Below are 14815 nucleotides of genomic sequence, written 5' to 3' on the forward strand. Positions count from 1 at the left end.
CGCTAGGCCTGCAAGGCACATGGAGGGAAGGGCTGAAAATGACAAGTGTGTGTGTCAGTGTGTGATCTAACTAGTTTACCTGCGGGTGGAAGTGTGGAACACATGGACATGCTCAACTCATCAATAATCGAGATTCATAATCCAAAAGAAAATTCCAGTTCCTGCTAGGGTGATGATCAATCGGATATTTGGTTGCAATTGCAGAGAACCAATGACAATCGACAAGCCGAAGCACCATCATCTTCATTCAGTTGCAAGATTTACAATGAATGTCTTCTTGCAAGAGAAGCCAATCAGAGAGAGAGAGAGAGATTGCATACTACATAACATATCAAAGAAAAATAAGTACTAAAACAACATCAAGAGCCTACAGTTAGCATCGGCATCACCTTTCTTGGCATTTTTTATCACCCATTTCTTCATACATGATAGTATTCAAGTATATAATATAATATATATATATATATATCACTCGCAAGCAAGTTTAGTACCGAAGCTGGTGAGGCAGATGGCGAATGCCTGGAAAGCTGATAAAGGCTGCCTATAATCCATTGTGAACATGTCATCACCCACCTTCCCAAATTGAAGAAGTACAGTCTCACCATCCCCTTTCCCTCCCGGTTGACTAGGGTCCACTGCTGCCACCAACTGAAAGTTTTTCACAGAAGCAACTGTAACCCGACCATGGAAATTTAGGCACCAGCATTGCAAATGTTCATGCCACCTTGGAGCCTTGTTCCTCAGTGTCATGCACCCCGCATTGGCAGCGGCAGTTGTGCTCTGTGTCTCAGAGTTCTTCTGAAGCTCGTCGTTGGTAGTTCCTCTTGTGGATGGAGGCCTTAATGTGCAGAACATCCTTCTTGGCCCCCTTGATTTTAACAGGTTAAACTTGTAAGAGACCTGACCAATCTCGAAGTTACCTGCTGGAACCTGGGGACTGATCTGCTTGCTTGCAAATCGACGGCTTGCTCTACTATTTGAAGGCTTTGCACCATTGTATGGTGGTTGGCTGTCATAGATGATGAACTTGGTGCCAAGGAAATCGGATCTACAAAATAATATGAAAATGTCAGCAGTACAAATAGAGATTTCTTGGTGTCAAATGATGTGCTTTTGCCGGAAAGCCATCATTAGCTCAAGAAGGGTCATAATAAATATATATTTCACCAATGTAGTGAATAGAAAAGACAATCATAACCTAACCACTAATTCAAATTAGTAATCTGAGCTAATTATGTAGACAAGGATTTCAAACATGTGATGGAAAACAGAATTGAGCCTGTGGATGTCAAGATATATACAGTAAAGGTCATTTGCATCTAATACAAGAGACTACAGTAAAGCCTCTGGAAACAATGTTCTTTTTTGGGAAGACATTTGGGTGGGCAACCAACCTCTTAAAGACCTTTTTCCCTCTCTTTACTCTCTTTCCCTTTATAAGGAAGAGCCGCTTTCCAGTTTTATTTCCTCCTCAGCTTCTTCTGTGGCCCTAAACTAGGATTTTGGTTTCCATAGAGGGTTATGTGATGATGAAAGTACTTGTGTTTCAGAACTATTGTCTTCACTTGAGTCTATTTGTTTAGATCCCCTCAAACCTGACACAAGAATTTGGACCCCTAACCCGAAAGGTTTTTTTACTTGCTCCTCTTTCTTCAAGTCCCTTTGCTCCACTTATGCACCCCAGAACTTCCCAATTAAAGAATTCTAGACTAGACCCATTCCCCCAAAGATTGTTGTTTTTTGTTGGGAAGTTTATTATGGTAAGATTAATACCTTTGAAAACCTACAAAAGATGAGATGAAATTGGTGCCTATCCCCTAATTGGTGTGTTATTTGTAAATCTCAGAATGAGGACTGTCACCACTTACTGATCTCTTGCTCCTTTACTACAGCTTTGTGAAATTGGAGTCTTATGTTGTTTGAGTGTAGGTGGAACTTGCCATCTGATATTAACTTGCTGTTTAGTCTGTCTATCTTTGAATGACACACAAAGAGAGGGAGAATTATGTGGAAGTGCATAAGAGCAGCTTTGTTGTAGACAGTTTGGGAAGAAAGGAACACCAGAATCTTTTGTGAAAAAGAAAGGAGCTGCTGCCTATGTAACTATCTGAGTGTTTGATTGCTGTAAACATCTCCTCATGTACCTCTCTTTTTTCGAATAAAGGTTTTCCGAATAAAGTTAACCTTTTTCCAAAAAAAAAAAGAAAGGAGCTGCTCGGAAGTTAAAGAATGTATTCTGACAAGGGCAATTCAATGGCTGAAAACTCTAAAGCTCATTGATGTATTCGAAGAGTGCATAACCGCATGGATAAGCTCACACTAACCCATCAATTTGGGATCCAATTCGGGATTTTCCTTGGGAGGTATCGGGAAGGAATTGGAATGTAATAATATCGATTCATACAGAAGAAAAGGTTCTCTATTGATTCAAACGCTGTACCTATGGGATAGGGATAGAGGAAGAGGAAAAAAACCGAAGATTTCACATAGTACTTTTGATCGAAAAATCAATCTGATTTATTTCGTACCCTTCGCTCGATGAGAAAATGGGTACTCTTTTGATGACCTATGGAGAAGCTGATTAGCACTTAGCAGTGGCTAATACTTCTACCAGGAAGGACAGACATGGGGTTGAATGGATGCCACCGGGGGAGGAGTTTATCAAGCTGAACTTTGATGGAAGTAGCCGAGGAAATCCAGGACCTTCAGGCATAGGAGTGCTGAGAAATAAAGATAGTTGCATTATATCTTCGTACTAAGGTCCTGCAGCTGTGGGAGACTCTTTAAGGGCCGAATTAGTTGCTGCTGTACAAGGAATCCAGCTTGCAAATCAGCTAGGCATAGAGCATCTGATTATTGAAGGGGATTCCCAGGTGATAGTGGGTTGGCTGAAGGATCGGGACATTGTGATTTGGGGTTTTAGAGATCTCAAAAAGGTTAAATGGTTAACAAGGAATATGACAATCAGAGTTCAGTGGGTAGGCAGATCAGAAAACTATGGCTGATTCACTTGCGAAACAAGGGGTTCTCCGGGATACTTTATTTTGGGCTTCTGTGTAGTTTCTTTTATACTTATAATTCTGTAACTAGCTTTAAAGGAAAGGTCATATCTCGTGCCTTTCCATGGGTTGCATGTAACTCTTATTTGCTGGTTTAATAAAACCTTACTCATTTATCAAAATAAATTAGAAAGCAAGAAAATCTAGAAATTGGATCATCTATTTCTAAAAGTATATTTTTCCTTCTTCACAATGGTTTAACATTACCATGCTGGCATGCTACAGAAAACATTGTTTATACTCAAAATTTATGGCTACCACCATTCAACCTAAAGTGGATTACAAAAGAAAGCAAACACAAAATTATCAAAAATGCATTACCTCAGCTTCCCAACATAAGCATTACTTCCTTGGGACAGGTCATCAGCATCAAGAGAGATTATATATTCAGTGTGAGCACCACATCTATACCTTCGTGCTGCTAAGAGAAATTTTCCTTTATCCATGAATGCTGCCAACAACAAACAATCCAGGTGAATGAAAACTTCAAGTATTCGAATCAGGCTAATCAAGAGTAAGTAACTACAAAGTAACATTTGTAATAAGCTCTGGAAAATATAACTATAACTGATAGTATCATTCAGGTGAAGAATAATATAGAAATCTGAAAAAAAAAAAAAATAGTAACTCAACAGTCAATTGCATCATAGATTCCAAAGATAGGTTGTTGACTCCACCCAAAGGGGTGCCCTGAATTATATTATGATAGCTCATGTTGAACTCAAATCTTGAAAAACAACAGAGTACTCTTTGATCTCAGTTATACTATATCCACTTATTTCCCTTGCCTGAGGAACAACTCTTTCCATATTACATAAGAAAGCTCCCCAATATAGTGAAACTTTTTTAATTTGGGTCAAGGGCATAGTTTTCAAGGTACCGAGGTGAGACTAGGTGACGGGGATACCTTGTCACCCAGGTGACACCTTGGCGATGGATTTGTTTAGATAAAAAGCATAGGTTAATTCCCGAGGTTCCATAGCAACCAGTAGACATCTTTCACTAGTAATTATCTATAACTTTGTAAAAACGTATAAACTTCATACTAAAACATTAAAAAATCAACATATTCATGAGAATAAAAAGAAGAAAGAAAGGAAAAATGTAGAAAACATAAGGGCTGACTCCTGATTTTGTCCTAGGAAAAGGATGTGTTGATCGGACCAAATTTTAAGTTCTGCCTTGCTTATCAATCCATGTTTTGAAGTCTCTGAGGGTTCAAGACAGTATACACCACCATGTGTGTTGATTGAACCCTAATAAATAAGAAAATTATAAAAATAAACTAGTATATCAACTCACAAAAGGAATAATTTAGTTCAATAATTGGGAGTGCAGACTCTACAACAGCTTAAGTCCTAGCAGTGCTAAATGGCCTCCATATCTATAAAGACTACTGGAACAGACCAACAGAAAGCAGTTAATCAGTTTTACAAGAGGAAGCCACGTCAGCACAACTAATCGTCCACTTGCAACAGCTGTAACAGAAAGAAATCAAAGATTGTAAACAGTATAAGTAGTGAAGCACAAAGAGAAATAAGACAGGAATTATTTCGGCATTAATCTCCCTCTCTCTCTCTCTCTCTTTCTCTCTCCTTCCAACGAATTCAGGAGATTGGCTCCCTCGAAGAGCCCTAGTTAGGCAGGTTCCTAACAAGTTGGTATCAAAGCCAGCATGACCAACACAAGAAACACGTCAGTAGACACCCGAGTGGATCAGATGGAGGTAGAGATCCATCGAATGTCTTCAGATCTCAAAGAAATGAAGGAGGGTTTCACTGCTCTCCTCAATCGGCTAGAGCAGGTGGCAACGAACAACAACAGAGGAAGCCAAGAAGAGCGCAGCAATGAAAACAACCGCAGAACAAGGCCGACAGCAACGAGAGCAGCCAAAATCGATTTCCCCATCTTCTCAGGCGGCGACCCAACTCCCTGGATTCTCAGAGCCGAACGGTACTTCGATTACCATGAGACACTTGGGCAAGACAGGGTAGCTCTGGCTTTTGCGCATCTTGAAGGGGAAGCTATCCTCTAGTTTCAATGGTACCGACAGGGGCACCCTCGTCAAACTTGGGCAGACTTCACTGATGCCATGACTGTCCGTTTTGGATCGTCTGGATTCGAAGATCATGATGAGAGTTTGGCAAAGCTACGGCAGGTGGGATCAGTTAAAGATTACCAGATGGAATTCGAAAAGCTGGCCGTGAGAGTCCAAGGGTGGACGAAGAAGGCACTGGTGGGAAGCTTCGTCGGCGGCCTGAAAGAAGAACTGCGACTGGAAGTGAAGGCGATGCAGCCCACTTCAGTCATAAATGCGGCAGCACTAGCAAGATTGTATGAGGATAAGTTCGCTCGAGCAAGAAAGGTGCAACGACCACGGGGTCTAGGAACCAGGACAACAGCACCAGACAAGGAGGAAGGAATACTGGGCCCAGGTCCATTGATTCCTTTCAAACGGCTGACCTAGGCAGAGATGCAAGCCCGCAGAGACAAAGGACTCTGTTACAACTGCGAAGAGAAATTCGGGTCGGACCATCGGTGCAAGAAACAACAAGCATTTCTCCTCCAAATAGATGCCGAAGAGGAAGACGACCTCACCGATTACGAGGAATCTAACCCAGGGTGGGAAATACAACCCAATGGCACACCTGAAATATCTCTACAAGCCCTTATGGGACTTGCGTCCCCTCAAACAATTTGAGTCGCAGGGCTAATCCAGGGACGCCAAGTGTCAATCGTCATAGACAGTGGCAGTTCCCTTAACTTCATAACTCAAGTCTTGGTGGATAAAATGGGACTCCCGGTTCAACCAACAACGGCTTTTACGGTTCATGTGGCCAACGGTAATAGCCAATCCTACAATAGCATTTGCATGGGCTTACCACTAAAAGTTCAGGGTCACCAGTTTGCAGTGGACCTATATCCTCTTCATCTCAGTGGAGCGGACGTGGTGCTAGGCATTCAATGGTTAAGACAACTAGGGCCCATGATCTATGACTGGGCCCGTCTCACCATGGACTTCACATCAGGGCTCTACAGTCCATCTACAAGGGCAAACATGCAAGGGTCCAAGGCCCATCAGTCTTGCAACATTAACAAAGCAAATGGGGGATCTGGATCAGCCCATATTCATGCACATGGACTCAAATTGGACCAGCCCATCTTTAGCTAACAGCAGCCCAAATGGGCCTAGAGACTTCCAAAGCCGCCTACAACAACTCCTTTAGCAATATGGCAGCGTGTTCGAAGAACCCCAAGAACTTCCACCACGCTGGGAGCATGACCACCGCATCCCCCTCATGCCAGGAGCTGCCCCAACCAATGTAAGACCTTACTGATACACTTATTTTCAAAAATTTGAAATCGAGAAGCAAGTTCAAGATATGCTTAAGCAAGGGATAATACAGCCCAATCACAGCCCATTCTCTTCATCGGTATTATTAGTCAAAAAGAATGATGGGACGTGGCGATTTTGTATTGATTACAGAGCCCTTAACAATATCACCATTAAAGATCGATTTCCAATACCGGTCATTGATGAGCTGCTTGATGAACTCAATCAGGCCACCATATTCTCAAAATTAGATTTACGAGCTGGGTATCATCAAATAAGGGTACATATAGGGAGGATGTTCACAAAACGGCTTTCAGGACACATGATGGCCACTTGAGCTGGCCATTTGAGCTGACCAATGCTCCAGCTACATTTCAAGCATTAATGAACGACATATTCCGGCCATATTTACGTAAGTTCATCCTTGTTTTCTTTGATGACATATTGGTCTATAGCCCCAATTGGGAGGAACATCTGAATCATCTACAGGTCACCCTCGCAACACTTGAGGCCCACCAGTTGTTCGCTAAAGAGTCCAAAGTGCTCCTTTGGACAAAACCAAGTTCACTACTTGGGACATGTTGTAGAGAACGGAACTGTAGCGGCCGACCTAGATAAATAATTCGGACCGATCAAAGCTTGAAGTTCTTATTCATCAATTAGTCCTATCCCCGGAACAACAACAATGGATATCCAAGCTACTAGGGTACAACTACATAATTGAGTACAAAGCAGGGGCTACTAACCAGGTGGCTGATGCCCTCTCACGGCACCCACAATCATTTCAGTTACTAGTATCTTCCCCAACTTCTCCACTCCTAGATCTACTTCGAAAAGAAGCCCAATCCCATAGGGAGTTACAGTAGTTGAAGGCCCAAGTATTGGCAAATCCCTCACTGCACCCCAAGTACACCATTAAGAATGATCTACTCTTCTTCAAAGGACACTTGGAAATTCTGGCAGATTCTGCTCACCTCAGGAAGCTCCTGGAATTATTCCATGCCTCACCCACAAGTAGCCACTTCGGCATCCTACGAACACAAAAACGCATTGCCACACAATTCCATTGGAAAGGCATGCGTACATCTATCCAGAACTTCATAGCCGGGTGTGTAGTATGCCAATCTTGCAACCACTCCCAATACCAACCCAAGTCTGGGATGATATATCAATGGATTTCATCACAGGATTGCCCGTTTCTACCGGCAAAACAGTTATCCTTGTGGTAGTGGATAGATTGACGAAATACAGCCATTTCCTACCTCTATCACACCCATTTACAGCAGTCATAGTTGTTGAATTGTTCCTCCAAGAAATTGTGTGCCTACACGGGCTCCCCAGCTCAATTGTATCAGACAGGGACCCTATTTTTATGAGTCATTTCTGGGCTGAGCTTTTTCGCCTGCACGGGGTTAAACTCTTCAAGTCAACTAGCTATCACCCCCAATCTGATGGACAGATAGAGGCGGTTAACAAGAGTCTCGAAACATATCTGAGATGCTTCGCGGGAGATCGACCAAGACAATGGATGAAATGGATCCACTGGGCTCTATATGGTCGGGACCCTCCCCCTCTACTTCCTTATGAAAAAGGGACCACCACAGTAGCGGCCTTAGAAGAACAGCTGACACAACAAGATGAGGTGTTAAAGGAACTGAGGCATCATCTCTTACAGGCACAGCAATGGATGAAGCACACCTATGATAAACATCACAAGAATGTCCAATATGAAGTCGGTGATTGGATGTTTCTCAAATTACAACCTTTCAGACAGATTTCAATTGCAAGCCGACAGTGGAACAAACTCAGCCCACGCTATTTTGGACCATTTAAAATCCTTGAGAGAATAGGGTCAGTGGCCTACAAGCTGAACCTTCCGGCAACATCAAAATTGCACCCTGTATTCCATATCTCCTTACTGAAGAAAGGGCCGAAGCCAAGAGTCATTACAAGTGCGACCCTTCCCACATTTTCAGTTGAAGGACAAGTGCAGACTGAGCCAGCCCGCATCATTGATTTCAGATAGGTGCGTCGGGGTGGAAGAGTCATACCAGAAGCATTAGTTGTTTGGTCTAAACTCCCAGAAGAGGATGCAACCTGGGAATCCTACTTAAATCTGCAATCAAATTTTTCCACATTAGACCTTGAGGGCAAGGTCGCACTAAAGGAGGGGGGGATTGTAAAGACTACTGGAACAGACCAACAAAAAGCAGTTAATCAGTTTTACAAGAGGAGGCCACGTCAGCACAACTAATCGTCCACTTGCAACAGCTGTAACAGAAAGAAATCAAAGATTGTAAACAGTATAAGTAGTGAAGCACAAAGAGAAATAAGACAGGAATTCTTTCGACATTAATCTCCCTCTCTCTCTCTCTCTCTCTCTCTCTCTCTCTCTCTCTCCAACGAATTCAGGAGGTTGGCTCCCTCGAAGAGCCCTGAGTTAGGCAGGTTCCTAACAATATCACAAGAAGACTAGCAACACAATAAAGTGGCTTGGGGAGAAGGAAAGCAGACCTTGAAAACTGGCTCACTACCTAGACAAGGCTAGAGATATGTTATACTCCTTGAATGCAACTTTAATCTGGATTCCCAGGACTCTAAACTCCATAGCAGATAGTTTAGCCGAGTCGGGTGCTCACAGGGAAAACCTGTATAGTGATAGTATAATGCCTTTGTACCCTGTGTGGGGCTAGCCTTTTGTACATCATCTCATGTACTCGTTCTTTCTCTTTAAAAAAGTTATTTTTTCTCTCAAAAAAAATATATTTTATTATAATCTCTAAAAATAAAGAATATACAAAAATTTTAAAGCAATGTATAAAAATCTAGGTGTTTAAGGAAGGCAACCCTCCATGGGTGCCTTGTGGCCTTGACAACTATGGTTGGGGGTCAGGTGGGGCGGGGAGTTTCTAAGATTTCTCTCTTCTCTTAATCCAGCACAACATATTTTGAAGGTCTAAATGGCTGAAAGGAAGAAAAGATTTCATCTCCTTCTGCATCAACCTTACTCCCAATTCCCTATTTCATCAGATTACAAGGAAAACACTCCCCTTCTAAAGTAACTATAGAAACATTGATATTTCCACAACTTGTAAAAGCATGTCAACTACAAATAAGAATTGATTTTATCTTTCTCCTTGAAAGAAATGTATGGTGCAAGTTCCTCCCAAACCCCTCCCTCAAAAAATTCAAATTTCTTTTATGTAAAGAAAATTCATTCAAGGTGTAGGAAACCCCTAGGTAATGCTATTCTATTTACAAATTTTAGAAGAATTAGCACTAAGAACCTTTTGGAGTTGTATCCAGTAAAGCTAATATATAGTGTTGGTAAGCTTTTCAAAGATCCATTTATAATAGATAGATAGATAGATAATTACTGAAATCATTATGAATCCAAGGCATTACATCTATTGACAATAAAATGATCTGCATTTACCATATGAAGGATCATGAAATATTATTCAAAGCCAGATTTTCAGGGAAATGCTTTCAGTTTAGAGTGGACTGTGGACCTGTGATATCCATGAAAATTCAGAAAAGGAAGAGAAAAACCAACAAGCTTATTGCAGAATAATATATTGGACATGAGAAGTTTAGTTCTGAAATCTGTCATTTTGGCCTTTCACTGTCCCCAAGATCAGGATGTCTAAAGAAGAATTACACTCCTAATATCTAAGATTCAATGCATTACCTCTTTAGCGACATGTCAGTTTAAGGAACAAACTTCAGGACATTAGTAACAGGTGGGCTGAACTGAATGAGTTAATGATTTGTCTTTTAGTGGATAAAATAGTCATATAATAAAAGCATAGTAATCAACCCAACATCCCATTCGTCCATTAAGGAGCTCACAACCTACTTAATGACTTGGTACTAAAATACAAAGAAACAAGTCATTCAGTTCAGCCACTTTAAGACATTATCAAAAAGCCCCTTGGCAAAGAAATGAAGAGTGAAGAGTGAAGACAACATCATGGTGTTTCTTTAGAAAGTGTCAGTGTCATAACATCTAACCAGGTGTAATACTTGGTTGGGCTTGACGCCAAGGGCTTGGATTATACTTCCACCTGACAGAACCAAAAAAACTCAACTGTCTCAGAAGGCTTCAAAAGCAACAATGTTCATGGGACCACACATAATCCCTAAGCCTTATTCTAGCACCTTTCTGCTCCTTAAATCATAATCCTATAAAATCATATCCTACCAATGTTAACCTACCATCCAGCATACTTATCCATTCTCAAACCTTTGTTCTTAACTCCCATCTAAAGTTTACCACTAGCTTAACATGGATCTTCTTTAAATTCCACATCTTTCTGCTATCCACATCCTAATTCATTGCCCTACAAGTACACCCTATTAGGCCCTAGAATTCATGAGAATGATAATGTTGAAAAGTTTATGAAAGATAATAGATCCATAAAGTAAAAGCAAATCTACAAGATTTTTTTTTCTTTTCTTTTTTTTTTGTTGAGAAAAGTTTACAAGATTTAGACAAGCCTTATTGATGATAAGAACAAGATGACCTTTCAAACTTGACTATACATGATTTTAAAGTTTACCATGAGCTTAAGAAGGATCTTCTTTAATCCCATATCTTTCAGCTATCCACATTCTAATTCATTGCCCTGATACAACCTGTTAGACCCTAGGATTCATGAGAGAGAGAGAGAGAGATCTTGCTTGTAAACCACTCTCTCAATGAAATCATAGAGAGTCCATATGGTTCTGGGATGTTTTAGTTATCCCTCAACTGCCGAATGGGCAAGGAAAAGCCAATTTGAAGGATGTATAAAGTCATATTTGTCATTTTGCAATTTCTTCTCCCTAAATTAAATGTCAAAGCATATTCAGATTCAACTATTAAGTCTACTATAACTGCAAACAGAGCCATCCACAAAGAAGAAAATCCTGATGAAAAATCGTATAATGGTAAGTAGTGCACTGGCGTTTACTTACTCTGGGTCAGACCAAGATAAAGATAAAATGTGCAGTTCTTCTTGTTCCGCTTGATAAAACACTGAAGGGGAGCATCTCGCGGCCCTGGCTGCATTTAACAAAACAACAGTACATCAATCCCACGATTAGCAGCTTCTCTATTCACAAAATTAATAAAAAAAAAAGGATAATAGCTCTAAACATTTATGAAAGCTGTTAATCAACACCCAAGAAGTAAGTCTGTATTTCACCATACTCGTAAACAGAATACAAACATGCAGGATCAAGAAACAGACCATGTAAACAAGAAAAACACATCCGAGCTTTCCAAATTTTGTGCCTTTGCTCATATTTCCAAGTAAGAAATTTTCAAAGTTGAAATTTTGAAATTGATTATCATTTCGAACCCTAATAGACTCATTGGAACGTGTATAGAATGCAGGACCCAAATCTTTAACAGAAACAACTGACATAAAAGACGAGTTGAACCATCAAAAGGACCAAAAACAAAATCAAACCAAAGAGAAAGAAAAGAACATAAACAAATTGAATGATATTACAAACACATATACCCAAGGACATTGATCGAAACGCCCAAACTCCATCAGACCCAATTGAATAAAAAATCAAGAAAAGAACAAAGCAAACCTGTTTGAGGGAAGAAGGGAAAGTTATCTTTCCGCACTGCAGAGGAGACCTAACGGTGCCTTTGGTAACTTCTCTCCATCTCTTACAGACGGAAGCACAAGCGACAACGTTCTTGCGACTCGGCCAACGGTCTTCGCTTGACTCCACTCGCTGGATGATCTCGACGAGAAGCTCAGGCAGCAAATCGGACCAGCCATCCTCATCAGAGACTCGCTTGATCTCTTCGTCTGCTTCGCCATGGCCATCCGCCTGCTGTTTATCGGCTTCGGTTTCTTCTTGCTTCAGAGTTCCGGGTTCTTGAATGAGATTCGAGAGATTGAAGCACCTTTTGGTTCTGCTCCTTCCGAATAGAAGTGCTTTTCTTAGAGACATCCCACCTTTGCTCCTCTTTTCTTCTTCTTCTTCTTCTTCTTCTTCTTCTTCTTCTTCTTCTGCTCACAGAAGGGAGAGAGAGAGAGAGAGAGAGAGAGAGAGAGAAAGAAGGAGAGAGAGGGGGAGGGAGAGGGAGAGAGAGATTTGCTGTTGAGTTAAGAAGCGGAGGAAGAAAGAATGGGAAATGGATCCATGACGAATTGAAGACGAGGACGCCGAGAAAAATCACCCCAAAATATTAGAAAAACAATTCTTTTATTAAAATTAAAATTTTTATTATTTATTTTAGGGGTTCAAGGCAGATTGTTTATCGGATTTACGTTTTTGTCCCTTTGACCAGGTCTCAACAACTTAAAAAGGTGTTAACTATTCAGTTAATGGCACCCGGATCCAGAACACCATCCCTATTAGGCCCTTACTTGACCAAAATACCCTTCTCTTTTTTCTGAACAAACATTTATTTGATTTTATTTATTTCTTTCCTTTTGGCAATTCCATAACCGGGAATTCGGGTTTATCAGTAACTTTAAACATGATCCGATCCACCGGTCCGATTTTGACGAGTTAATTCCTATTTATTGCTCCGTACGGGTATAGTTTATGGTTGGTTGGGCTTGAGCGATTTATTTAAGTTGACCCATCTGAACTTGGACCAAGTTAGCACGACTTTTTCTGGGTCAATCCATTAATGATACATTAGGTCCAATCCAATTGGGCTGCTTGATCCAATCTGACTTTCATTATGGGTCAGTGTCAGGGTCTACGTGACAGTAGAAAGATGGTTACTTCTAGGTGTTTAGAGATTCCCATTTGTTTCTCAAGTTTAGAAATTAGAACAGAAATGAAATGGAAATAACATGTGATTAGAAATCATAAATTTGCCAACAATGATAAAGGTAAGGAATTATATCCATGGTTGTGTCAATCTTTATTTGGCTGTATGTCATGGAAATCATTGTGATTGACCTATCACTTTCTTTTGGGCATTTTTTTTCTAGTGAGATGTGTGACATGGGATGATTAATCAACATTGCTCAAGGTTCATATACGGTCACAAAATGTAAAGAGGACTGGAAAGGTAATTTTAAGATATGTTTTGGATATATATGGATACAATACAAAAATTAACATATATATGGATATGTTAGGAAAATCTAAATAAATGCCAAATAAATTTACATAAATAACACTAAAACTAGGTCTTAGATGACTATAAATAAAATATATAAATATAAAAATAAAATGGAAAATTCTCAATCAATATTCTGTACTTTGGTTCGAGTGACAATTTGGTCCCTAAATTTTAAAATGTGACAATTTAGTATTTGAACTTTCGAAACGCGACAATCTAATACCTATCGTTAACCAGTTGTTAAGTGGCATGTGAAAAAAAAAACAAATGCCTATCCATGAGTGGAACCCCTTGTTATTTCATAAAATCTCAATCCTAAATATTTTAATAACTCAAACCAACAAGATATTTTACTCTGCACCGAGGTTGGGGACTTTGGGGCTGGGGACCTCTATTCTATTCTCTATTATCAGGGAGACCGTCGTCATTAAAGCCGATTTTAGAGTAGAGCTATGGAATTAGCGAGTAGAGAGAAGCAAGGGAGAAGAGTCCTGGACCCAAACTTCTAAGATCGTAAATTTCCTTTGGGGTTTTTTGTCTTTTGGTTGTATTTCAAGATGAAGAGAGAAGTCGTCACCAACGAAGATCTGACGGTTGATGATGAGAAAAGGGGGAAGAAGAAAATGAGCGAAGAAGAAGAGGAGAGTAGTCAAGAGACTGGATTTGTGCTCTTCGAGGTGCTGAAGCACTTGTACACGTGGTTGCTTGCGATCACGTCTTGCGTTAACAAACAGTGTGAAAAGATAGCCTGTGATGAGAGGTTGTAGGAGTTGGCACCCAGCATTGGACGAACATTGGCTACAATAATCAATAGCTCTGTTCCGTGGTTCTTGCTCTCGGAGGTTTTTGTCGCCTCCGTTCTCAATACCTTTGGCCCCTCTTAAAACCACCTCCATCACTGTCGTTGTCTCCGTGGGCCGTGTCATCATCATCTTCTACTCCCTCTCTCTCGTCTCTGTTACTGGCTCCGAAAACGGCAGTTCATGGGGAAAATACAAGGTTCAACTCACCACATCTCTCCTCTTGATTTGCTATTTCGAGAAATGAATGTTAACAACAGAGGCAGATGATTTCTGCTCTACTCATCACCTTAATTTTCCTTTTTTCTTTTCTATTCACTCTTGTGTTCTTGGATTTCATATGGATCTCTTATATATAGATCTCTGTAATGCGAGAGTCTGTAATAGTAATACTCATATTACTATTGATAAATTTTCTTGGGTTTTTTCTTTTTAGTATTACTTTCAAAGATCTAAGAAATGATGGTGTTTGTGAAATGAAAATTAATTTTTGGGGTGTTTATGTGTAGATGTAACATAAGAATTTGTAGGT

General features: G+C 40.4%; 1 protein-coding gene and 1 pseudogene across 1 annotated transcript; one reads left to right on the forward strand and one right to left on the reverse strand.

Moving 5' to 3' along the window:
- Window positions 1-212: 212 nt before the first annotated feature.
- Window positions 213-12412, reverse strand: LOC104609768 (tubby-like F-box protein 1). The gene is made up of 4 exons (XM_010276150.3): window positions 11980-12412; window positions 11353-11440; window positions 3381-3510; window positions 213-1048 (listed from the first exon to the last, which is right to left on the reverse strand). Exons 1-4 carry the CDS (start codon window positions 12349-12351, stop codon window positions 469-471), a joined length of 1170 nt encoding a protein of 389 aa, XP_010274452.1. The 5' UTR covers window positions 12352-12412; the 3' UTR covers window positions 213-468.
- Window positions 12413-13884: 1472 nt separating this feature from the next.
- LOC148803784 (F-box protein GID2-like) lies at window positions 13885-14553 on the forward strand (annotated as a pseudogene).
- The last annotated feature ends 262 nt before the right edge of the window (window positions 14554-14815 follow it).

This window comes from Nelumbo nucifera, chromosome 1 (assembly GCF_055504915.1).
Source record: "Nelumbo nucifera cultivar China Antique chromosome 1, China Antique-T2T, whole genome shotgun sequence".
Classification (NCBI taxonomy): Eukaryota; Viridiplantae; Streptophyta; class Magnoliopsida; order Proteales; family Nelumbonaceae; genus Nelumbo; species Nelumbo nucifera.